A 24,682-nucleotide genomic window follows, 5' to 3' on the forward strand; every position below is an offset into this window, starting at 1 on the left:
GGGGCAGGCCTCACCTGCTGGGGGATGAAGGAGCTGGAGAAGGTGACGGCCGACCAGAAGAAAATGCCGCAGCTGAGGATCACCTTCCTGTTGAAGCGGTCACCCAGGTACCCGAAGAGGGGGGCGGCCACCATGAAGCTACAGATGAACACTGTGCAGGGAGAGGCGGGCTGAGGGCCGCGCGGGGTCCCCGTGGCCCAGCCCGCCTGCCCCTACCGCTCAGCTCGCGGCCAAGTGCCTCTGAGACAAAGCCCGGCCTGGGCCAGGGCCTGAGGAAGCAGCCCCAGAGAGGGCGGCCTCGGCCCGCCTGGGCCCCGGGGAGGCGGGACGGCCCCATCCTCTTCCATTCATGTCCACGTGCTGCCCAGCGCCGGGTGAGCCCTTGGGGTCCTCTGAAAACAGTAAAGATTTATTCTCTGAACGGTTTCTACGTGCCAGGAGCTGTGTTAGAGGCTCACCACGCAGCGTCTTGTGTGCCCCTCCAACCCCATCCCACCGCACAGACGGGGAGACGAGCTCAGAGAATAATGACCCCCTGCCTGTCTGCCTCCAGGACCAGCGTTCCTTATACTTATACACCACACTGCTCCCCTTGTTATACTTGGGAAAGAGGTTCAGAGAGGTGAAGGGATCTGCCCAAGGTCACACAGCAAATCAGGGCAGAACTGGGCCTAGAAGCCCAGGTCTCGTACCTGCCAGATCACACGACCACCCTCAATCCCAGCAGGCTGCAGACGTTTCCTGACATTCGGAAACATTGTCATTTGTTCATTCATTCATTCATCCATTCAACAAAACAGACAAAAATTCCTGCCCTCTCTGGACTTTTGTTCTAATGAGGAGGAACAGAAAATAAAATAAAAGTACGGTATGTCAGATGGTAACAAGTGACAGCAGAGTAAAAGAGCAGAAACAGAAGATAGGAAAGGTGTGTGTGAGAGAGAGAAAGCAGATGTTACAATTTTAAATAGAAGGGTCAGAGAAGGTGACATTTCAGCAAAGACCTGGAGGAGGTGAGGAAAAAAATCATGCAAATATTACACCAAGAACAGCAAGTGCAAAGGCCCTGGGGCGGGAGCGTGCTTAGAATATTTGAGGAACAATAAAGAGGCCAGAGTGGCTGGAGCAGAGGGACCGAGGGGGAGAGGCCGGCTGGGGTAGGGACCGTGACCCACTGCGATGACTGTGGCTTCAACGGGCGAGAAAGGAAAACACCGGAGGATGCTGAGCAGAGAGTGATATGACCTGGTTTTGTTCTTCGGGAACAGGAGAGCAGCAGTCTTAGAGGACTCCGTGGGGGTGACACTCCCTGTGATGGGAGGGGCCTTGGGGTCCCAGGTGGGGTGAGGAGGCCAGCAAGGCAGGGTAGGCCCTAGATCATGCAGCAAGGCAGCCCCCCACTGCTCCCCCTAAAAGCCAGTCCCACAGCTGACAGGCAGATGGCCAGACAAAGGCGGGGGCGGGCAGACAAGGCGGGCAGACAAGGTGGCCAGTTGGCCGGCCTCTGACCGCCAGGCTGAAGCGTGCCTGGGCTCTGTGGCTCCCGTGCAGACCTGGGTCCCCGGGGAGGAGGAGCAGGGAGGGGAGGCAGGAGGGAAGGAGGAGAGCAAGGCGGAGAGACGGCTGGGCTGCAGAAACGTGACTGCCCCTCTCTCATCCTAGTGGGCAGGACAGTGAGCATGTGTGGGTGCCAAGGGAACCTGCTAATCCCAACTCTGTGTGACGGGCGCCTCGGGGAGAGCCAGCGTGGAGGTAGGTGTACCTGGACACCAGAGACACCCCGCCTGGGCTCGAAGTCAGCTCTGCTCCTTCCCAGCTGGGTGACCTCAGGCAGGTCAACAACCTCTCTGTGCCTCCGTTCAGTGGTGTGCTGATAAATGTTTAACAACTGGCTCTCTGAACAAGTGGAGAGAGGAAGCCCTGATGTGTAGTGTTTGTAGTGTTTGCCAGTCTTCATGGGGTAAATGCTCCCAGCGCGGCTGATCCCATGTGACGTCACTGCTCAGAGCCGGGAAGCGATGAGCAGTTGCACGGCATTGTGTGTGCAGTATTTCTACCACACAGATACAGCAGACGTAAACCACCTTAGGAACTAGAGCATAGTAAAACATGGTGAAATGATTACAGGGTGATGACTTTTAAGTATTTATTACGTTTGTTTTAATATAAATTGTTTCATGTTAAGTTTACATAGTTTAGTTTTTTGTCTGTTTTTGTTTTTTGGTGAGGAAGATTGGCCCTGAGCTAACATCTGCTGCCAGTCTTCCTCTTTCTTTTTTTTTTCTCCCCAAAGCCCCAGCACATGGTTGTATATCCCAGTTGTAAGTCGTTCTAGCTCCTCTGTGTGGGACACTACCTCAGCGTGGCCTGATGAGCGGTGTCATGTCTGTGCCCAGGATCCGAACCGGTGAACCCTGGGCCGCCAAAGCAGAGCGTGGGAACTCAACCACTGGGCCGTGGGGCCGGCCCCCATAGCTTAGTTTTTAATAATGGTTGTGTTTGACAACCCGCTCACACGATTCCTGAAAATTGAACAGTCAACTCTCAGGAGCCAGCCTGAGCCAACGCGGCCACTTCCTCGTCTGCAAAATGAAGATGAAAATATCAGCTCGCAGGTGCTGTGACCGCTGGGTGGGGTAAAGCTTACGAGGCGCCTCGTGCCCTGCCCTGCCCTGCCCAAGGGGACTGCCTCCAGCAACACGGGGCCCTTGTTCAGATTAGTCAAGGCAAACATCATTTCCTCATATCTAGAGAAAGAATTTTTCCTGCTGGGCCGCCTGCCTCCCAGGGCCTGCCTGAGATCAGATAGGAATATGGACAGGAAAGAGATGTCAGCCTCATCAGGACTTACAGGAGGAGGAAGAATTGTTCCCTCTGTGCCCGTCTGTGCTAGGCGGCGAGTGGGCAGAAAGAATCAGAGTAGGAATTGCTCCCTGTCTGGCCAGGGCACAAATCCCATCCTTGAGTTGCCCAGTTCCCTAAAATGCCAGGGAACAAGCAAGGAGGGTCAACTCCTGCCAGAATAGTGAAGGGAGACTTGATGGAGGTGGTGAAGTCAGAGCTGGGTATTGAAGGATGCATAGGAGTTTACCATGACAATAATACTTAAATCCAAGACTATGTACTAAAATATAAATTACGGATCCTATAAGCAATACTATATAATGGTTAATGAGGCATAATGCTTATTGTTAATAATACCTGCAGTTATCATCGATGGAGCGCTTATTACAGGCAAGGCCCAGGGATGCGTCCTGGACATAAGCACAGATTACCTCATTCGAGTCTCATTCCTTCTCTTCATCTTACAGGGGAGACAACAGAGGCTGAAAGAAGTGATGTCACACAGCTAGTGTGTGGCTGAGCGAGAATTTAAACCCCAATTTGTCTGACTGCAGAGCCCTTGCTCTAAATCACGCTACGGACTGCCAGGCTGGGAAGATGGAAGGTCCCAGCTGATGTCCCCAAGGTCAGGGAGAGTTCAGGGTCTGTCAATAGCCAAAAGCGCCGGGCTGCAGCACGGGAAGGCTCTGGAGGAAGCAGCAGGAGACAGGCCGTGGGGGGACACTGGGGTCCAGGCACTAGGACCCGGTGTGGCCTTTAGTTAGGGGCCGTGGAGAGCCCCAGCATGTTCTGTTCTCGCCCTCCAAAGGGGAGCCCTGGAAAATCCCCACTGTGTGGGTGGAGAGGAGCCAAAGGAGGGGACCCAGGCCTTGGCCAGCCCTCGGCCATCCTGGCACATCCCCACCCTCCTGCCCGCAGGAGAGCAGGAGGGCGGCCCCCCCGGCCCCTCCCCTGGTGGTCTGCCGGCTCATTTGGGTGGGCAGAGGCATCCAGACCATAGCTGGGCCCCTGTCGAAGGGGTCACGCCCCGACCGCACCGCCAGGCCCCAGCCTGCTGCAGGTTGCGTTTCACCGTGTCTGTCCCCCTGACAGCCGGGGCCACTGAGAGCTGGAGGAACCTGCCCAAGAGGACACAGCGAGTCGGGCAAGGATGCTATGAACCACGGCCTGTCCCTCAGTGCCTCCCCCGTGGGGACAAGGGAGTCCAGGGTCAAGAGGGAGACATGCTCCATCCTCACAGACCTCCCCCTGCTTGGGGCAGATGAGAGAGGACCTCTCCTGGACCTCAGGGATGCCCCAGGCAGTGCAGGGGCCTGAACACGACCAGGGTAGGGACAAGAGGGACAATGTTCCTGGCAGAAGGAACAGCACAGGCAAAGGCCTGGATGTGTGAACTCTGTCCTAGATGGGGCGCAGAGACTTATCCCACCAGCCGGCAGCCAGTAGCTCTCTGGAAATACAGACCGGCGGGCTAGAAGCTTCCCGGGCCACCATGCCCCTACCCCGCAGTCTTTGTTCACTGGAGGAGAGCTTTCTGGGCAGCCCAGCTGCCCCACCCTGCTCTCGGCGGGTGGTGGTGGCGTTCCCAGCACCTCCCGCACGAGGACATCCTGTGGCCGGGGTGTGGGGAAGCCCTGGTCAGCTCACGTGTGCTGAGCCCACAGGTCTGGACAATGGAGCTGCAGGCAGGGAGCCAGGGCGGGGGGGCAGGGCCATGGACAGACGGCGGGTGGGGGCGGAGAACCTGGGCCGGAGCCTCCCTCCCTCCGTGAGACTGGCGATGCCCCTCTGCGTAGGGCTGGCGGGAGGTCCTCTGCGCCACAGGGCTTGGCTGACAGCCCTAAGGTGCTGCCCACTCTCATGGCCGTCCCAGGGCTCGGTGTGCCGGCCAAAGGCCGTCTCCCCTAGGGGCGCACAGAGGGGCCAGCGCCCAGAAGCTCAGAACAACCCCGACCGAGGGCTCTGCGCCTTGGCAGGCAGCCCAGGAGCCCCCCATCTGGGGCTTTTGCGCCCAGAGGGGCTCCTGGAGCAGCACCGGGTGAGGTCTGAGCTGGGGGAGCCCTGGGTCCCACACTGTGGCCTTGGAGCCCACATCCAGCCCCCACCTCGGCCTGAGCTGAACCAGGGCTATTTTTACCAAGTCCAGATCCGGCCGACCTATTATTTGGAGAAGACTTGCCATCCTCCACATCCTGTGGGCAGGGAGGGTGCTCAGGCAGGCGTGGGCCAGGCGGGGGTCAGGTTCTGCCTGGGTACCCTCCCTGCCCACAGGATGTGGAGGATGGCAGCCCAGGCCAGCAAGGATGATGGGAGCACCCAGCACAGCCTGGCCCCGTGGGCGCCTGAAAGGCCGGCAGACTTCCTGCAGGAAGAATGGGAGCTGCCTCCTCCACCCCCGCTCAGGATGTACACCCTGGGTTGGCCCATCAGGCCTCAGGGAAAGAGGGGTTCTTGGACCCCCTTTCCAATAGTAGGGCCTGTGGGGAGAGTCACAGGGGCTGCCCGGCTTTGCCTTCAGAACCCGAGTCTTTGCCGAAGCAGGAGGATGTTGCTGGACAGGCCGAAGTGGAGAGGCGAGCAAGGCCAGAAGGAGACTCGGCCCCAAGCAGAGGCACTGTCTGGTTTCAGTCTGAGCTGGCTCTTCCTCTGTCCCCACTCTCCCTTCCCACCCCCGATCCTGGCACTTCCTCATGACCCCAAACCCCAGCCCCGAGCTGCCTTCCAGCCTCCTCTGCCACCCATTCCCCCACGCAGCCCCAGAGTGAACATCCTGATGTACATATCTTATAGGGACCTGCCCTGCTTCACAACCTTCTGTGGCTCCCCACTGCCCCAAGACAAAACCCAGATGCCTCTCACCATCAAATCCTGACTACTGTGCAGCGTCCTCTCACTGATTCTCCCACACTCCAGCCCACAGCCCATGAACCACAAGTCACCAGGGCCAGGCCTTCAGCCTCGCTTTCCCTTTCCCTAACCTACACATATGCCGATTTCCTTGCATCCATCTTCTAATTTGCTTTTCCTCTCTTCAATCTAGTCTAATTAAGTCATCTAATTATTACTTTTTTTTTTTGGTGAGGAAGATTCACCCTGAACTAACACCTGTGCCAATCTTCCTCTATTTTGTATATGGGATGCTGCCACAGCATGGCTTCATGAGTGATGTGTAGGTCCGTGCCCAGTATCAGAACCGCGAACCCTAGGCCACCGGAAGTGGAGCACACGAACTTCACCACTATGTCATCTGGCTGCCCCAACAGATTTTTTAATTTTAATACTTACATTTTTCACTTCTAGGATTTTGAATTTAGGTCTCTTAAACACCTCCCTGTTCTTTTCTAGTAATGTGCTATTCTAGCTCATAAATTCTATTCTTTCCTCTTGTGCTTTGAAAATTAAGCATACCCAATATCAAGTCCCTGTAAGATAAGTCTATTCTCTGCAGTTCTTCAGAAGTCAGTTTTCCTATCTTTTCTGGCCTGGTTGACTCCGTCCCACAAAGGTGGGCTTTCTTGTGTGCTCTGCTCATTTTGAACTTGAGTCTGTCTTCCGTGGCACTTGTCATCTGTGTCCCATGCAGGCCCCGGGTCATGAAGGCAGGAATTGGCGTCCATGTCCCATGCAGGCCCCGGGTCATGAAGGTGTCCCTAAGGAGCAGTTTTGGACTTGCCTCTGCTGGGGTCCCTGGAAGCAGAGGCCTGCAGCAAAGGGGTGGCCATCGCAGGCCCGAGCAGAGCAGGAGCTAGACTAAGCTGTCTGCAGAAAGCCAGAGCCGGGAAGGAGATGTCCTTTCATGAATGGAAAATCCGCCCACTGAGGGCACATCTTGAAATCAGGGAGCTTGCTCTGGGCTCTGGGTGGAAACTGAGTCACCCAGGCAACACCAGAACCCTAGCCGGCACTGCCCAGTCCTCAGAGCAAAGAAACCCCCGAGCTTGGAGACTGGGCTGGGCTAGTGACAATTTGATAAATCTGGGTGATGGCCATGTGGAGATTCTCTCTCTACTTTTTATGTGTATTTAAATTTTTTCATTAAAATGTTTACATTAAAAATACTGCAACCAGCGTTTAAGACATATGCTGGTCCCCGAAGTCTATCATTTGGCTTCAATATTAGGTCCTGTTTTCCTGTTTTTGAGTTCAACTCTTTGCTTCTGGCACCTGAAAATTTCCCTGCTAGCTTTAGCTTTCAAGCTCAGCTATGTAATTTAAATGTTTTCTTGGCATATTCTATCCAGCTTGGAGGGAGAAAGAGAGCTACTCACATCTACTGACAAACTGCAAGTCCTTTCTCCTGGACGAACTCCAACTCATCCTTCAAAACCCCACTCAAATTTCCCCTCCTCGGGGAAGTCTTCTCCACCTGCCACCAGGCAGAGCTGGGTGCACACTTGCTGCCATCCCCCGGGGCTACCCCTGTGCCTGGGTGTGAACTGGATATGTTTTCTGTCCCCATTGATAGAGGAAGTCTACCTGAGTGCAAAGACTGAGTCTGTGGCCAAGCCCAGCACAGGGCCTGCCAACAGGAGGTTCGGCAGCAGCTGCCCCTTTAGGTGTAGGCTGTGGGGGCCCCTGAATTCCCAAAACAGCACGACCCAAGAGCTGTCCTTCTGCTGTGGGCTTCCGCAGAGGCTAAGCTATGGCTGCAGCAGGGGACTCAGGTGCCAGCTCAGAGCTGGCGGCAATCTTCAAGCAGGCTGCCGAAAGTCAGCTCCCATGCTCCAGTCCCAAGGAGAGACAGGAGGGGCAGGTCTGGGCCTAACCCTCAGCCACCTCCCACCCTGTCTCATGGCCCCGCAGCCCCTGGTGCCCACAAATAAGCAGGCAACCGGCCCCACAGCCCTGGCCCTTTGATCTGGGCAAGCAGCAACACCTGGCTGGCGCCCTCCACCTGGCTCTGACCTTATCGGGGTTCGGGGAAGAGACAGGTGCCCAGGGCCCAGGCCAATTAGCTGATTTGCCCGGTTGCCCACTGAGTCACATCCCGGTCTAGCTCGCCTGGCTTCTTGGTTCAGATGGCCAAAGGGGTGAGGATACTCGGGAGCCATCTCAGTTGTGCCAGGGGTAGGTGCCAGGCCGAGGGCCATGGGGTAAGGACCAGAGGGTCTCTGAGGGTGATGGAACCCTTACCAGGGCCCAGAGGCACCCGCCCTAAGAACACTGAGATCCGGGACTCTCAGACACTGGGATGAACCTCACCAATCCCGTGGCCATCTGTGTACCTTCCCCAAGCCAAGAGGACAGCAGACACAGAGTCCTCATTCCTGTCCTGCCGCACTCTCACCATGAGGCCTTAAGCAAGTCATTTCCCCTCTCTGGACCTCTGTCCCTTCATCTGAAAGTGAAGCTGACCAAAGGGAGCTTGTAGAGGACGAATCAGACGAGACGATGCCCGTGGGCAATTTGTCCACCTCCAGCCAGGTCACCAGGGACTCCCGTGACTTCTCTCTTGGCCGAGGAGGCAGCCAGGACATGACTGAGGCAGTGCCATGACCCCCAGCCCGCCCACTCCCTCCCCACGCAGCTGCACTGGCCCTGATCACACTCAGGCAGAGCTGAGTGGAAGAGGCTGGGGCAGAGCCAGGCTCCCGATCAGTCAGCAAGGCCAAGACCAGGAGGGGATGAGGCCCGGGCTGGGTCCCCAGTGACTCAGGGGCCACGGAGGGAGGGGCTGGGCAGTTCAGCTCTCTTCTGCCCTTCCCTCACCAGCCCAGCAGCCTGCTCCCTCCCACGCTCCCAGCTGGCCTGAACCCTGTCTTGCTGGCTGCGAGCACTGGTCACCGCATTGTGTTACACAGAGCCCAGGAGGCTGGAAGGACCTGTCTCAGGCCCCGGGGCAGACTGACTTGCGCTGGCCTGGCCAAGAAGGCCCAGCAAGAGGGAAGGAGACAGGGGAGGGACTTGGGCTCACCTCCTGGGTGGAGGTGATGTCTGCAGGGGCAGGGAGCTGGCTGCCCTTAGGAGGCACTGGACCACACGGCCTCGCCTCAGTCCTAGCTCCAGCAACTCTCACGGGTTAGGGCTGAGCCCTGGAGCTATCACAGCTGCTTCTCTGAGACCCAAAGACACCATCTGGAACATGAGGACTGGCCCCAAGCCTGGCCCAGTGGCTGTGGCATTCCAGGAGGCCTGGCATTGTGCGTATTGGAATGCCACCTAGACATGTCAGGCAGGTTCCTGGACAGAGCCGCTAGCTCCACCCCTCCGTCCCCAAAGAGCATGGGCAGGGGAAGGGGTGCACAGACTGGAATGCAGACTGTGGACTTTTCCCCACACACCCGACTGGGCCTCACAGCCAAACAGACCCCAGGGCCAAGGGAACCAGCCGTGCAGCAAGGTTGGGGCCGAGTCTGGACCAGACGAGCCCTGGGATGCAGCGCCGGCTCTGAGTCTCTGCCCAGGCCTGAGGGTCCTGCTGAGGGCACGACCAGCATGGCCAGAGCCAGTGGGAGGGCCAGGGAGCCAGGAGCTCAGACCCTATGTGGCCACGTAGCAGGCAGGGCAGGGACAAGGGAGACATGGACCCTGGAGGGAGGGGCAGATAGGCTGGGATAGCTGCTTAATGACCTGTCACACTGCCCAGTCCTGGGGGGCTTGGGCCCTGCCTCCCTGCCGGCCAGGGGCAGAGAGCCTCAGGCCCAGGACTAGCCCAGGGTCCAGGTTCTCAGGCTCCTCGCCTGAGTCTGGGGCCAGCTCTGGGGCGGACCAGCAGGAGTGTTCTGCTTTGACATCTAAGAGGTGGTTCCCAAGTCGATGGTAGTGGAAGGAACCAGAGGCAGGGGAGGACATGAAAACGGGGTCCCTAAGGCTCTGTCGACGTTGCCCAACTGACTGACCCAAGGAGTTCCCTTCAGCAGCCAGCCTCCGGAGGGAACCTGGGTCACCGGGCCCCGAGGAGGCCCAGCCCGAGGAAGGCTCACCTCCAAAGACCTGGGCGCTCGGCCTACACTCTCGTCTGTCTCCCACGGGCCCCTGGGCAGGCGGCTACCTGTCTTGTTTCACAAGAAGAGAAGCAGAGGCTCGGAGAAGTAGTGCATTTTGTGAGTGGCCACAGTGGGATCTGGATGCAAAGCCCGTGCTCTTTCCAGTGAGTCAGGACCAGGGAGGAGAGCAGCCGGGAATGCCCCAGCACCAGGGAGACCTGGACGGGGCAAGGGCGGGAGGTGGGCCTCACCTGACTGCAGCAGGCCGGCGTCGCGGTCCTTGACCCGGAAGTGCTGCTGGATATCCAGAAGGACGCCTGGAAGGGCAAGATAGAGGGCGCTTACTGGGGACATCTGATGTCTGGACCACCCCACCTAGGTGACGCCCGGTCCCAGCCCAGCCCTCCTTCCACCTTGCAGGGCCCAGCCCAGCCCTATCTAGAGAACTCCACCCTGCCCAGTTTAGCCAGGCCACTGGGGGCCTTGGAGGCCAAGCTTCCATCTCGCCCCACTGGGCCTCCTGTGCTCACCCTGGGGATAGGGTCCCACCCCTCCCTTGGCCACCGCAGGGGCCCGAGGCACAGACAGGCAAGTCTCCTGGGCGGTCACTCAGCCCAGTGGTCACTCAGCCCGATGGGGGAGCCCAGTCTCCTATCCGCCCACCTGGGCCTCCCGCCCACCTGTGGCCTGGCCCCGGCCTGGGTGCTGGGACCTTAACAGACATGTGCCCTGCCCCCAGGGGAGACCACCAAGCCCTCAGCCCGGAGGGCGGGAGGACAGCCACTGGAAGGTGCAGAGGAAGCCCTCTGGCCAAGGACAGGGCAGAGGGGGCTCCAGGCAACGCGCATGCCTGTTCACCTGCAGGAGCACGTGTGCACACACACGCAAACACACATGCTCACGCCACTGTCCTCAGGATGATAACCTGGACCCCCAATTTCCAGCGCAGAGCCAAGATGCAGAGGGATGCAGGCGAAGCTCCAGGCTTGCTCTACTGGGGGAACAGGACCCCTTGAGGCCACGTCTGCCCTTCTCCCAAGTCCCAGCCACCTCTGCTTTCCCATCAGGACTTTGCAAGTCAAGAGGGCAACTAGAACATCTAGAAGCCCCGGCAGCTGTGGACAGACAGAGCCATGGCTCCTGGATCCCCTCACCCCTTGCACTCCACAGGGCCCCTAAGTGAGGACAAACCCCAGCCCTGCAGGCCTCGGGGGCCCCTGCCTCAGCTTATCTCCAAGGACAGCAGGAGGCTGGGCCACAGGCCAGAGGCCCCCTGGCCACCACACACCTGCACCGAGAAGAGCTGGGGGAGACAGGGCTTGCCTCAGCAGTGCCCCATGCAGGGGGCAGAGGAAGGGACTGGACGCTGCCTTCCGGGGACTCCCAGGGCTCTTCACGACGATGACGATGCTGTCCGCATTTCAAATGACAACAGTTCGCATTACTGAACGTTAAGTGCTTTCCTGGTTTGATCCTCGCACAACCCTAGGAAGCTGGCACAATTATCCCACTGGACAGACAAGGAGACCGAGACACAGGAGGTTAAGCCGTGTGTTCAAAGTCATACAACAGGAAAGTGGGGTGAAGGGGGATCTCCACGTACTATATGGGGTCCCGTCTGGCGACCAGGGCCATAGCAGTGGGGAGACCTCTCAAGACCCAGGGCCAGAATGCTGAGCTATTTCCCAGGATGTGGGGTCAGACCGGCTTGTGTCCCAACAGCCTGACGGCCAAGAGAAGCTGGCCACCTCCTTGTTAATGCCCAAAGTGGATTTGCCATAATTACCCATAATGAAGAGGCTGTGAGAGGCCGAGTTAATGACTTAATTACCAGGGCGGGCTGTGGTCTTGCCCGGAAGGCCGAAGCCAGGGACCGGTCCTAGATCTGTGAATGGCGGAGCCACCAAGTGGAACCTGTGTGGTGCCCCGACCTGGCCTCGGAGGCCCAGAGTTCCATTGGGGCCTATGAGTGGCATGGCTGGGCCCAACCTTGAGGAGCACCCACACCCTCTTCCCAGCCCCACAGCCCCTCCCACTCCTGAAATGGCCGCTGCTCCCCTCCTGATATGTGAGTCTGATCACATCCCTCTCTCTCATAGTCACCATCACCTGTGGCTCCCGAGAGCCTCAGGGGAGGACCTAGGCCCTTCGCCAGGCCACAAGGCTGCAGGTTTGGCCCTGCGAATCCCCCCTCCAGCCACAATTCTCAGGACACCACCCCTCCTCACCATATTCCAGCCACCCCAAACTACTCATGGTCCCCCGACTACACATGCTTCCTCTTCTACAGCACAACTCTGTTGGCTCTGCTAATCCCCGCCACGCCTTCAAGACTAGTTCAGATGCCTCCTCTTCTGGGGAGTCTTCCTTGACTTCTCCCCCTCCCACCACACACCACTCAAGTCAGTTGCCCGCACGCTCTCCTGTCCCTCCTTGTTTTAGCACTTGTCACACCAGGATTAGTTAGTTCCACAGGGAAGACACACAGGGATGTGGATATGGGCTCTTTGGACCCACTGTGGCCAGGAGCTAAGAGCCACCAGTAACTGGTCCTGCTAAGTTCCAGGTCCTATGGGAAGCTCTACAGGTGGCATTTCTATCCCTGACGCCTATGCTGCTATCTATGATCATCATCCCCATTTTACATATGAGGAAACTGAGGCTCCGAGAAGTGAAATAACTTGTCATAAGATGTCAGAGGTGAGATCTGAAACCAGGTCTGCCACCCCCAAACCAAAGCTTCTGCAGCACTGCCTCCGCGTGGTTCGCGCCCGTGCCCCAGCCCGTGGCCCGGCACACAGCCAGCCCACAGTGACTGTGGAGTGGATGCGCAGACAGATGGCCGAGTGTCCGCTTCATCCCTCACCAGACCATGAGGCCCTTGAGGGCCGGGGCCAGGGCAAGTCATCTCCAGAACAGAGAGCAGGGGCTGTCACCATTTAGGGACTGGGGAAGGATGAGTGGAGTCCGGAGGTTGCAGGAGGGTAAAAGTCTCCCGGGCCCCTGCACGGTGGGTCCCCATCCACAGCCAAGAGGAGGACATGGATCTGCAGTAACTATAGGCTCACTTTCTGGGAGGGAGGCCACACCAAAACGGTCATCATGAAGCTGGCATGTGACCACAGCAAATCAAAACACTCCTGCTTCCTCCTTGAGGCAGATTCTAGCCACCTGACTGAATGGTCCCCATCCCATGACTCTAAGGCCCAGTGTTAGCCTCTGCCTCCAGGAAGCCTGCCTGGATCTCTTCTACTACACAGAGCTGCTAGTAAGGGGGAGGAACATTTTTCCACGACCAGCTGGGCATCCAGGGTCCCTTGGATCTCCTGGGCAGCTAGACCCCAAGACACAGGAAGCTTTGGATGACCCCACCCCGGCACCCTGTGAGCTCCAGGCCAAAGACCAGAGAGAACCATCCCAGGGAGCAGGGCCTTGTACAGGCCCTAAGGCCCTAGGTCAGGCCCTGCCTGAGACTTTCTAGGTTGTTTTCCCTCTTGTAGGTCTGGAGGGGGCTGTGGCCACAGGCGGGCGAGAGCCCGCTGACCGCTGGCACGGGAAGCGTGTGTCACAGCAGCTCGGCCGGTCGTCTCAGATTTTCCTCTGGGCTCCAGCCTGGCTTGGGCCCACACACCCCCTCCCTTCTTCACCACAGCCTTATTTTTAGCCTCTTTCCTGGAGGCTGAGGTTTGGTGGGTCACAGGACGGGACTCACGCCCAGGAGCAGCCTCCTATAGCTCAAGCCAAGCCCATTCCACCAGCCCCACCAGCCTGGGGAATGCAAGGTGGGGCTCCCATCCCAAACACAACCCCCAGGCATCCCCCAGTCATGGCTCCCAACTCAGGCTCACCAGGCAGTCACCCGAAATCCACAGCCAGAATCGCCCTCTGCCCACAGGGTCCTCCTCCCTGGGCCAAGACAACATTCTGAAACAGCAGGAACATGTGAGTTTTCTCATCCATTGACCCCAGGTACACCCCTCCCAAGCCCCTGAGGGTCTCCCCTCCCGTCCACAGCCAACTGTCCCTCTTGCTTCCCAGGGGTCTTGCCCTGGGTCAGCCCCCGGCACCAGCTTGAACTCTCGGCCTCTCCTTCCCCTCCATCTCCCACATCTCACCCACAAATGTGCTCCCACCTCTTGTCCCCGTGGGGAAAGCAATCCTGACTTGTCCCCTCTGCCAGCCGCTCTTTCTCTCTCCCCAGTTCACAGCTGAAGTTCTCAATGCCCGCACCTCTGTCACTGCCCTGAAACCACCACCTCCTGGTGGCTCAGCCCCACAGGCTCTCTCACCCTTCAGAGTCCCAGCCACCGGGACTCTGATTCCGTGGCTCCACCCCCCGGATCCCCATTCCCCAGCAGCACCATGGTGCTACCCAGGCCAGACCCCTGGGAGTCAGCCACGACATCCCCTCACCTCCCTCCGCCCCATGAATGGGCCCCAGTGACTCTCTCTTTTCTTCACCCCCTGGCTTCCTCCCTGGGCTCCCTGCCTCCAGCCTCTCCCGGCCCACCCACCATCCCTCCTGCAGCCGGACCTCACAAGCACCTATCGATCTCCCACCAAGTCCTGGCCCCGGGCTTTTGAGACCCCAGGATGGTTTCTGGACTCCAGGAGCTAAAGCCATGGCCCAGCGGTTGTCAGCTCTGGCCAGGGCTCAGAGTCACCCAGGAGTTCTTCAAAATCCACAGGCCCAGGCCCCTGGGTCAGAAATACTACTACTAACAACAACAACAATGACGTGGGTATTAACACGTACCGAGCGCTCGCTATGTGCCAGACACTGTTCTAAGAGTGTCGCCCGCATTAGCTCATTGAGTGCGGCTGCCCAGTAATGCTCGGTGGCTCCCCATTGCCACCCAAATCAAGCTCAGACTTCCTGCAGCGTTCGAGGCCTCCGTGACCCAGATGTACACAATCAGCCTGTCTCGAGGTGAGACCCAGGAATCTATTAACACACTGCCCGGGTGACTGGAAACCACTGGCCTGGCTGGGCTGAGGGCCCTGTGACTCGCACTTCGCAGCCGGCAGGCCTGCAAGCCTTGACTCCAGCTGCGCCCTATTCCAGGGCTGTCCATCTCCACCTGCTAAGATCCACCTCATCCAGGGCCCAGATCCAAGGTCACGTCTACCTGGGTGTCGCCCCAGCTCTTTCCTCTGTGGCTCTGGTTGAAGAGGTCCTGTAACCACGAGGGCACCCCCAGAGCTAGATGGAATCTGGCCCGACTCACCCAGCTGGTAGGTCACAGATACTCATGAGGATTCCCCATCACTGCTGGTCCCTCAGGAGCCCCCGCAGGAGCCAGGTCCAGATCCTAACCTGCCAATGTCACAGAGTCTTCAAAAAGGCCAAGGTGTAAGAGGAAGCCCACACTGACCTCGGGCCCCCCCAGCTCAGGTAAGCCTGAGATGCAAGGTTGGGCCAAGATGATCCTGAGGCCTCTTCCTGCCTACTCAGCCAGGACAGGCCACCAGGTGCTCGAGCTCACTCCCCAAGCTGTCATCATCGCCCCACGTTCACCCTGCCTCTCTCAGAGCAGCAGACAACTCAGCTGAGTTCCCAAGAACACGGGTTCCAGAGCCAGACCATCTGGGCGCAAATCCCGGCTTCTCCACCCTCCCTGCTATGTGACCTTAGGCAAGTTACTTAATCTCTCTGCGCCAGTTTCCTCCTCTGTAATAAGGCTTAATTTTAAGATCTGCTTCATATGGTTGTTGTGAACTTTAATGGCGCCTGGCACATAGTAGGTAGTCTAAATGTTATAAACGTTATCACAGATCATTAACTCACCAGGCAGGTCCCTGGGCATGACCAGAGAACATAGCTACTCCCACCTCGGTGTTCTTTTCTCCAAAATAGGGGCAGACGCTTGGAAAGACAGGGCCTGGGGATCTGAAGGGATGGGCCGTGCCTGCCATTGGCCAGTCCCTCTTGGAAGGACCCTGGTCCCCCTGTGGAGGCCTCGGGGCTGGCTGACTTTGGAAGTCTCACCCTTACTCCCAGGCTTGGCGGCAGCTCCCGCCCCAGTAATTATAGGGCCTGAGGGCTTGGCTTTGCCTGGTTCTGGATGGCTAAGTCTTGGAAACCACTGCCTGGCCCCACCAGCACCCCCCAGCCTGAGGGGACTGGCCAGGCAGTCCCTGACCTGGGGCTTGGGCTCTCAAGCACACACACTTCTACCTGCCCCAGAGTTTCCATGGGCAAGATCCTGCCCCCGTGCCCCAGGGACAAACTGAGTGAGCTTCGCGGCATCTCGTCCCTACTCTGAGCCTCAGGTTGCCCATCTGTGAGTGACCCAGGATCCCCATGCATCCCTGCCAGTCCATCCTAAATCTCAGTCGCATCTGTTCTACATATGCCGACCCTCCCATCTCCACATGGCCCTACAAATCTGAGTCGTTAATGTAAGGACAGCTTAGTGGTCATCTCTGCAGGACCATGAGGACGAGGTCCCCAGCTCCAGGGCCTCAGCCCCGCAGAGGGACCCCTAGACTTGAACTTGTCCCCCTAAAGAGCACTCCAGCTGGAGACCATAACACCCTCCCTGCCCAAGAGCCCTGCCTGCAGACCCTGCCAGGACCAAGAGAGGAACCCCTCCCGGGTGCATGCATGGAGAGCCCTCTCTCCTCCCTGCCAAGTCTCTAAGCCCAGGGTGGGCGGGGACAGGCAGCCTGGCCTCTGTCCTGTGATTCTAGTCTATCATTTGGGGCCAGCGTTCCCGGAACAAGACTCGGCCTTAGCAATTTGGGGGCTTTGCACAGCCACTCCTTTCCCAGCTCAGCCTCCCCGGCCCTGTCCTGCCTCAGGGGCTCCCAAGACCCCCAGGGGCCAGGGACAAGATGGCCACACCCTTATCAGGACCCACAGAGGGTGTGGCCTGTGTGGCCACAGACATAGGATAAGCCTGGGGGTATGGGGGGGTGAGGGGGAGATAAGAGACCTCAGGACGGCGCAGCTCAAGCCCTCAATCTCCCAGCCTTCTCCACGCGTGCTGCTTCAGTGGCCGAGGAGCCCGGCAGCTCCAGCTCCCACTTCTCAGATGGAAAGTTGAGATTCAGAAGGAGAATGGGACAGGGGCCGCAGAAGCAGGCAGGAGCTAAGCAGGCTGAGCGGGCCTCTAAGCTCCCAGACCCGGCCTGTGCTCCCCACCTTCACCACAACAACCTCCAGAAAAGCAGTTGCACCCAGCCCTCTCTCGACATCCACACCAATGGCCCTCACGTGGGTGCTAGACACAGTGTGTGACCAAGTAACACCACCCTCCCCAGGCACGGCCCTTTACAGTTTACAAAGCCTAACCATGTGCCTTGCCTCCTGGGACCCCATTCAGCAAATCCACGCTTGACAGTGGAGGGACCACCAAGACCTCTTGGAGCTACCAGGTTGTCGAGGGGGAGACCTCAGCCAGGTCTGCATGGTACAGAGAACCGAGGGGGAGGTGGGAGACTGAAATTCCATCCCTAGCCTCCGAGCTCTGGCCAGTGCATTGTTCCACTTACCTCTGGCTCTAATGTAAATGCTCTGGCCTCGGCCACATCTCCCCTAGGACTCTTTTCATCAGCCTCCCAGCTACCAGGAGACGGCCAGGCCCGGAGCAGACAGCGCTCTGCTTCACGCCACCACACTGTGTGATGTAGGGCCAGCCCTTCGCCTCCAGTGCCCTATCTACACAGGAGACTGGGCAAAGCCACCCCAGTGCCCTCCCGAATGTCCAGAAGCCATTCTGCCCAATGTGGGGGCCAGGAGGCCCCATTGTCAGGGCTGCGGGCTGGGCAGACAGGGACTGTGCTGACCACTTCCCCCACTTCCTTCCCGGAGACACGAGGCCTGCAGCCCATTGTGTGCCCTGGTCAGGACAAAGGGGCAGCATCGGCCACCACGAGAGAAGCCCTGGCCTCGGCAGCAGGGGCTTGGTCCTTATCCGCAACCATCCAAACCTGCCAGCGCCCCTTCAGCCCTGAATGGTCTTTGGGGTCAGGCAGAGCTGGGTCAACCCAACTCTGCCACTCAGTCAGTCAGCAAGTGCCAAGCCTGTGCCAGCGCCCCATGCATACTGGGGCCACAGAGATGACCAGGCTCAGCCCCTCGAAGCTGGAGGGAGATGGCCGCCCTACACAGGGGTAGGTGATATGATGGATGCAGAATAGAGTGCAGCTGAAAACCAGGAGTCAGGCCCCCGGCTCAGCCCAGAGAGGTGGGGACGACTTCCTGGAAGGAGAGCAGAGGGACCACCGAGACGCTCCAGGGGAAACAGCTTGGCTGCTGCAGCAACTCTGGAGCAGACCTGGTTATCCTGGGGAAGGGAGGTGCAGGCAGAGTCAGGGCCAGCAGATAAGAGTGCCTGAGAACAAGTGCCCCATGCTACCCTTGGGAGCAAGACCCTGACCACAGAGAGGAACAAAATCATCTGTTGTGGATTCAGGGCTCAGAGAGGGTCAGCATCTGCCTCAGGTCACACAGCAAGTCTGGCAAAGCCTGGAACAGGAAGCTCAGCCCTGGAGATGTTCAGGGCCCAAGAGGGAGCCCAGCCCCGGGAGCCTGGGGATCAAGCCAGTGTCCTCTTTGCCTCCCTCACTCTCATCCCCCTTCTACCCTCAGGATGTCAGGCCCCACATCCAGGCAGAAACAAAAGCCACCTCCTGTGTGGGGAAGGGAAAAGGGGCTCCTCCTCTTAGAGCAGTTCGGACCGGGCAGCCTCACTCCCAGGCCAGGAGTAACCTGCAGCCCTGCAGCCTTCTTGTCCTGTTCACAAGATGGGAAAGTAAGGCACAGGCTGTGCCAAGAACCGGCCCTGACTCCCAGACCAAGATGGTGAGTTTCAAGGCACCGCCTCTGACAGGTCAATAGCACAGCTGAGGTGCTGGCAGAACCAGCCGGAAGGTGCCTGAGGAGGCAGAGGAGCAAGAAAATGGGCAGCTGGCGGTTAGTCATTCCATGTTGGCTCACGGTTCACCTGGGTGCTGACCTGCCAGACAGGTGCGCTGGAATGCGGCCCTGGGACACCCTGCCCCACAGACCTTAGATAATGTTGACTTGGCCGTGGCCAGGGCAGGACCACCCAAGGGGACAAGGCCACCTGAGAGAGCAGGGTGAGGGCAATGTTGACTATGCTTATCCATGAAGATAGCCGCAGAGCTTGGGGCTCCACTTGGCCTCTACACACCCAGGAGACCCTCTAAAAGGCCCCGGGCCTTCATCTCCCCATCTGTCAGCTCTGGACAGACTTGACCAAGCAGACAAAAAAAAGAGCCAGGAGCCCCCGCCTGGCAGCCCCCTCCTGCACCCAGCTCAGGTGTTTGAGGAAGCCCCCAGTCCCTGACAGGCCTGTGTTCCCGCCCGGGGCCCTGTGCTCCTCTCCTTCTGGGTTGTGTTAGTGGGTGGTTGCCATGGTTACCGGTCTCAGCTTCTTTGGCAGAAAAGGACTCCCCCAGGGCAGGGCGCTGCCTCTCCCCACCAGCCCCTGCCCTACCCAGTTTCAGGTGCCCAAACTGCCATGGGCTGGGTCAAAAGAAAACAGGTCTCAGTAAGGGACAGGTGCCCCAGGGAAGTCAGGGAAGGCTCTCAACTCTCCAACAGTCCTCCAACCACGAACAGGGCGCGCCAGCTCCCTCTCGCTAGGCCTGCTTCCAGGAGCAGGGTGCTGCCACCGACACCACCCTCAGCCCTGCTTCCATTTCACAGATGGAGGAATGGGAGCCCAGGGGCAGAGGCAGCTCTGGCACCAGGAAGCAGAGCTGGGGTGAGGGGACCTGGGACTCTCGCCTGAGGGGCTCCCTCCTCCTCCTGACCTGGCAGCCGTGAGTGGGCTCAGACTGGAGAGTGGGGGCCTGCCAGCCTGGTTGGGGCCATGGGAGCAGGAGCCACATGCGCTAGGGGAGCTCAAACCACCTCTGCTAAATTGAGCTGGAATTCATCTGCCCAGAGGGCTTGTGCCCCGGCCAGGGGAGTCTCCAAGTTTCCAGGCCAGAAGCAGGGGGCATGTCCCTCTCCACCAGGAGAATGCTGTGTAGGGGGTTCTGGTCCCGCTCCATCCCGCCCTGTGACCTTGGGTAAGTGTCTGCGTTCTCCTGGCGTCAGTGTCCCTGTCCGCACAAGGAGGCGGAGGGACCAGCTTAGAGGTGGTTTCTGGGCTACCTCAACTGAAGCCAGGCTCAGGAAGAAAAGCAAGAGCAGGGCCAGGCCCTCCTCACCGGCTTCTGAGGCCTGCTGCCCTCAGGAGGTTCTCATGGGCAGGAGGAGAGGCCATAATTAGCATGATCCCTGGGTGGCGCTGGGAATGCTAGGGCATGGGCAGCACCTACTGGAGTTCCCAGGATGGAGACCAGCCCTGGTGGAGAAGGGAGGGGCTCTCAGAACTGACCTGAAACAGAGAAAAATGGCCCAGGCACAGCTTACGCAGAGGCGTGGAAGAGAAGGCAGCTGGCATTTGTGAGGCTTCCTAGGAGTCTGGCCTTGTCCCGTGCACTTAAGAGATATTCGAATTTACTCTACATGACTCAGGAGGTGGAGAGGAGGCAAGGATCCCCCAGAAGGCTCAGGGGACATCCCCCAAGGTCACACAGCTGGTAAGGTGAAGAGCCTGGACTCGGACCTGGTATCAACGGCTCCAGCCCTGCGCTGTCCGCTGCAGGGGCCCCCAGCCGCCGTGGCTGTTGAGCACCTCAGATGTGGCTAGAACATACCTACCTGTGCTATAAACGCAAAACACACACCGGGGTTCAAAACTTTGTATGAAAAAGAAGGCAGGACATCCCACTAACAGCTTTCATATTGATTCCATGTTGAAATACGTTGGATAGACTGAGTTGAATAAAATATATTAATTCATTTCAATTATTTCTTTTTACTTTTTTTAGTGTGACGACTAGACATTCTTTAATTATATGTGTGGCTTGCATTGTATTCCTTTTGGACAGAGCTGGTCTACACCATGAAGACAAAAACGCACAGGACAGATTTAAAGGAGGAGAATGGGACTCCCTTTATTCTTTGATGGGAGAGCCAGGGCCAGACTGTGAGGTCGTCAGAGGTCAGGTGGGTGTGAACCTCAAAGGTCACTGAAGAGCAGAGTGTCTGCATCCCCTCCTCTGTTCCAGCTGGGCCAGCCAGCAACAGGTGGACTCAGGCCTGCGATGACCGCTCCCCTGCCCCTCCCCTTCAGACACATCAAGCCATAGTGGTTGCCATAGAGACAGTAAGTCTTCCCAAAAAACTGCACTTGGGGGAAGGGGTGCGGGGGTGTCTGCCAAAAAGAGAGGGAGAGGGAGACAGGGTTATCCAGAGAGGAAATTAGTGTATGCTGTGTGCTGGGGCTGGGCGGTGCATGAGCTCCCGCCCTGGCCAGAGAGGAAATTTGTGTATGTTGTGTGCTAGGGGGTGGGGTGATGCATGAGCTCCCACCCTGGCCAGTGAGGAAATTGGTGTATGCTGTGTGCTGGAGGGTGGGGCAGTGCATGAGCTCCCGCCCTGGCCGGTGAGGAAATTGGTGTGTGCTGTGTGCTGGGGGATGGGGCGGTGCATGAGCTCCCACCCTGGCTGGCACAGAAAGGGATGCACAGCCTAGGCAGCTGTTTGCACAGGACTTTCCGGGCCTTCCTCCCTACAGCCCTACACCCCTCCATGCCCCCTTACCAAATACCAGAAATTTCTTATCTCATTCCCCCATTCTGACATTCTGACTCTGGGACCCAAGTAGGGATGGGGGCAGATAAGCACCAGACCTCCCTGATCCCACCCTCTCCCCCTTAGCCCCTGGCAGCGTCAGTTTCCCTAAGACTATCAGGGGCCGGAAAAAACAAGTTGGAAAGAGTTGCAGGGCCAGAAGCCGGCCATTCATTGCCCGCTGGGAGAGGGTGGGCGAGCTCTTCCCAGGCCAAGGCTTACCGGTAGATCTGACGCCAGCCTGGCCACGCACTCTCCAGGCCGTGTTAGACAAGGGTTGGACAGGGGCCTCGGTTTCCCCATCTGTATACACAAGTCTATTTTGCATTGACTACAGGTCCCCGATGTTCTCTGACTTCTCCCCACTTTAAGGTGGCACCTAAGTTCCCAGGTCCCAGGCAGCATGGCACATGCATGACAGGGGCTGGTGCACTTGGGCGGTGCTGGGTATTCCTGCTCCCCAGACCAAAGTAAGAGCCTCTTGGGGACAGCCCAACCCAGAAACTGGGGCCACTGGTATCCACTTCCAACCCCCAAAGTGGAGGAGCAGAGAGCCAAGAGTTTGGAAAGTGGGAGGGGGGAGGGGGAGGCATCCGCTCTCCCATTAGACTTCTTCCTTTCCGCTTGACACAAAACCCTACTCAACAGAGCTGGAAACTAAGGCCCAGAGAAGGGGACCCAGGTGGCCTGTGGTTTATGCCAGGGCTCTCCTCTCTAGATCACCACAAAGTTCTCCTTAGAATCTGTCCAAAATTCCTCCTGCTATCTTTTTTGTTTTCTGGTGGTTCCAGATTTTACTAACCTGTGGTTAGGCAGGTTCTGGGTCTCCGTGCCAGGTATGCAGTCACTGCTCTCCTCCTGCAGGGAGCCCCCACCTGTGCCAGCCTGACCAGAGTCCTTTTCTCTCAAAGCTGCACATTTCCCACCTAGGGACAGCTCAATCTAGAGAAGGTCCCTGTTCACAGACCCCTGAGACCCATGGAGGGGGAGCAAGCAGCCAGGAGTCTCAGAACGCTGTCCATCCCCAAAGGGCCCAGGAATCAATCACCTCACAAACCTCGAAACAGACCTAAACACGAGCTGAGACTGGCCCAAGGTCACGCACCAAGCACATGCGGGGCAAACCCGGCACTAAAACCCAGTTGTTCTAGCGACACCACCCCATCCCCAGGCTGGTTCCCAAAGATGCTCACAGACGATGAGGCAGCCCCTCTCTAGCCCCAGCAGCCTGTGCCCTACCCCAGCCTCAAGCGCCATAGAGCAGGGGGAGGCGTCTTCAGGCCTCTAGCCAGGGCCAGCTGCAAACCGCATCCTGGGTCCCCAGGCGCCGCGGACCCGCCCCGCCCCTCCCTCCGCTCCCCGCAGCCCCGAGCCTTTGTCAGCCACGCGCTCACACGCTCACACACACAGCCGCGCCGCCAGCGCGCACACACACGGTCTCCCCTGGCGCACACCCGCAAGGGGCGCGCGCACTCGTCGCACGCACGCAGGGGAGTGGAGGCGACGGAGGAAGGAAAGAACCGGCTGGCTACGGACCGACAGACCGCCTGGGCTGGGGGAAGGGGAGGAGAGGCCCGGGAACCTGAGGCTGGTGCGGGAGGGGGCGCAGAGGCGAGAACGCAGAGAGACGCAGAGGAGACTCTCGGAGAAGAGGACAACGGATGGGACGTCAAGGGCTGGCGAGGACGCGCGAGCTACTCCAGGGGTGGGGACTCCCCCAATCCCTGGCTAAGGGAGAGAGCGGGGGCGACCTCTGGACTGGACCCGTGGATCACGGGGCATCACTTGCCCAGTTGTGCCTGAGCAGAGGGCCCTTAGGAACCCCACGTAAGACTTGGATATAGGGGGCCTGAGACCAAAGGTTCCCCGGGGTACCTCGAGGTGGGGTTTCTGGTTCTCGGGCTGGGTGGGGCACTAGCTCACCTGCTACGGTGTACCTGTCCAGGTAGTTGAGCACGTTGCCCAAGCTGAGGATGGCGGCTGCTGCCCCGCGCCCGCGGCCCAAGCTGGCTGGCTTGGGCTGCTGCGCGCCGGGGGCCTTTGCAGCGGCTGCGCAGCTGGGGGTACTGGGGGTGCTGGGGGGTCCGGCCGGGGCCCGCCTCACGCTGCCTGACAGAGTCTGCACCTCGTCGTCGGCGGCCGCGACTCCAGTGGCGCCCGGTGCCCGCGCCCCGCAGCAGCCGCCACCGCCAGCCCCTCGCTGCGCCCCCCGGCGCCGGCGCCGCCGCTCCGCGTCCGCCTCCTCCTCCTCCGCGCCGCCCGCCGCCGCCGAGGCGCATTCCAGGCACATCATGCCGGCCGGGACGGGGGCGGCGGGGGGCGCGGGGGGCGCGGGGCCCAGCTTGGGCCCGCTCAGTGCGTGTGTGCGCCGCGGAGCCGCCGCTGCACCATCCCGGCCGGGCCCCGTCGGCTCCTGAGCTTCGGCCCCGGCTGCGGCGCTGCCACCGCTCAGTCCGATGCGCCGCCGTCGCCGCCGCGGCTCTGACAGCTGCGGCCCGGCCCCTCCCACCAGGCCCGCGCCCAATCGGCTCCAGGCTCGGGCCACAGCCCCGCCCCGCACGTGCTGCCCCGGGGGGCGAGGGGGGCGGGCCGCAGAGCCCCTCCCGCCCGACGGGGGCGCAGTCACGCCGGAGCGGCGCAGCGGCGGAGGCCTGCGGGGCTCGGGAGGGGCTTTGTGGGGAGACAGGGAGCTGGGAGTGGGGTTCAGGAAGCACGAGGACTCTTCGGCACCCACTCAATGCCCTTGCTCCCCACTCTCTACCATGGGAGTGGGCTCCTCGCGGAGACTCTGGGAGAGAGCTGAGCGCTCGAGCTCAGGGCGTATGGAAATCCTGGAGAGAGGGTCTCAGATGGTCAAGTCAGGAGCGCCTATAGGAGAGCCTGTGGCCGCTGCAGCAGCTACTCGCCCTTCCTGATATAATCAGTTCAGGGAGGGCTGCGTAAGAACCAAGAACGTGACCAGTGGGGGTTTCGCCCAGGACCCAGGCCTCTGCCAGGCACAGAAGGCTATGTTGCTCATCTCCCCAGGGAGGGAGATCCAGCCCCCAACCTCCCTCTGGGCCCATTCCTGTGTGCTCAGCGAGAACCTACCCGGCTCCACGGAGAGGCAGCTCCTGGCAGGGAGGGCCTGGCCCCAACTGAGGCCCACCCGAAACAGGGCATTAAGAAGGGGCCTCCTTTCCCCAAGCGTCAGACTCCAACTGTGCACTAGGCAAGGGACAAAGCCCTGAATGGAAGACAGGAGGCTAGGTCC

General features: G+C 59.3%; 1 protein-coding gene across 8 annotated transcripts in view; it reads right to left on the reverse strand.

The window, feature by feature from the left end:
• Positions 1-23,936, reverse strand: part of SPNS2 (SPNS lysolipid transporter 2, sphingosine-1-phosphate) — a 36,119-nt gene extending 12,183 nt beyond the window's left edge. For 5 of the 8 annotated variants that reach the window (XR_011493616.1, XR_011493615.1, XM_070482538.1 and 2 more), the window contains exons 1-5: positions 23,353-23,867; positions 13,619-13,694; positions 11,059-11,180; positions 10,022-10,087; positions 15-151 (exon numbers count right to left, since the gene is read on the reverse strand). Coding sequence is in view for 6 of the 8 variants with exons in the window: in XM_070482538.1 (XP_070338639.1) it covers positions 15-151; positions 10,022-10,087; positions 11,059-11,180; positions 13,619-13,694; positions 23,353-23,722 (771 nt within the window). In the remaining 2 variants the exon portion in view is untranslated. Of the gene's footprint in view, positions 1-14; positions 152-10,021; positions 10,088-11,058; positions 11,181-13,618; positions 13,695-23,352 lie in introns of all 8 variants that reach the window. The other 3 variants (XM_070482535.1, XM_070482541.1, XM_070482539.1) reach the window with 3 other exon arrangements.
• Between the last annotated feature and the right edge of the window lie 746 nt (positions 23,937-24,682).

This window comes from Equus asinus, chromosome 13 (assembly GCF_041296235.1).
Source record: "Equus asinus isolate D_3611 breed Donkey chromosome 13, EquAss-T2T_v2, whole genome shotgun sequence".
In the NCBI taxonomy this organism is placed as follows: Eukaryota; Metazoa; Chordata; class Mammalia; order Perissodactyla; family Equidae; genus Equus; species Equus asinus.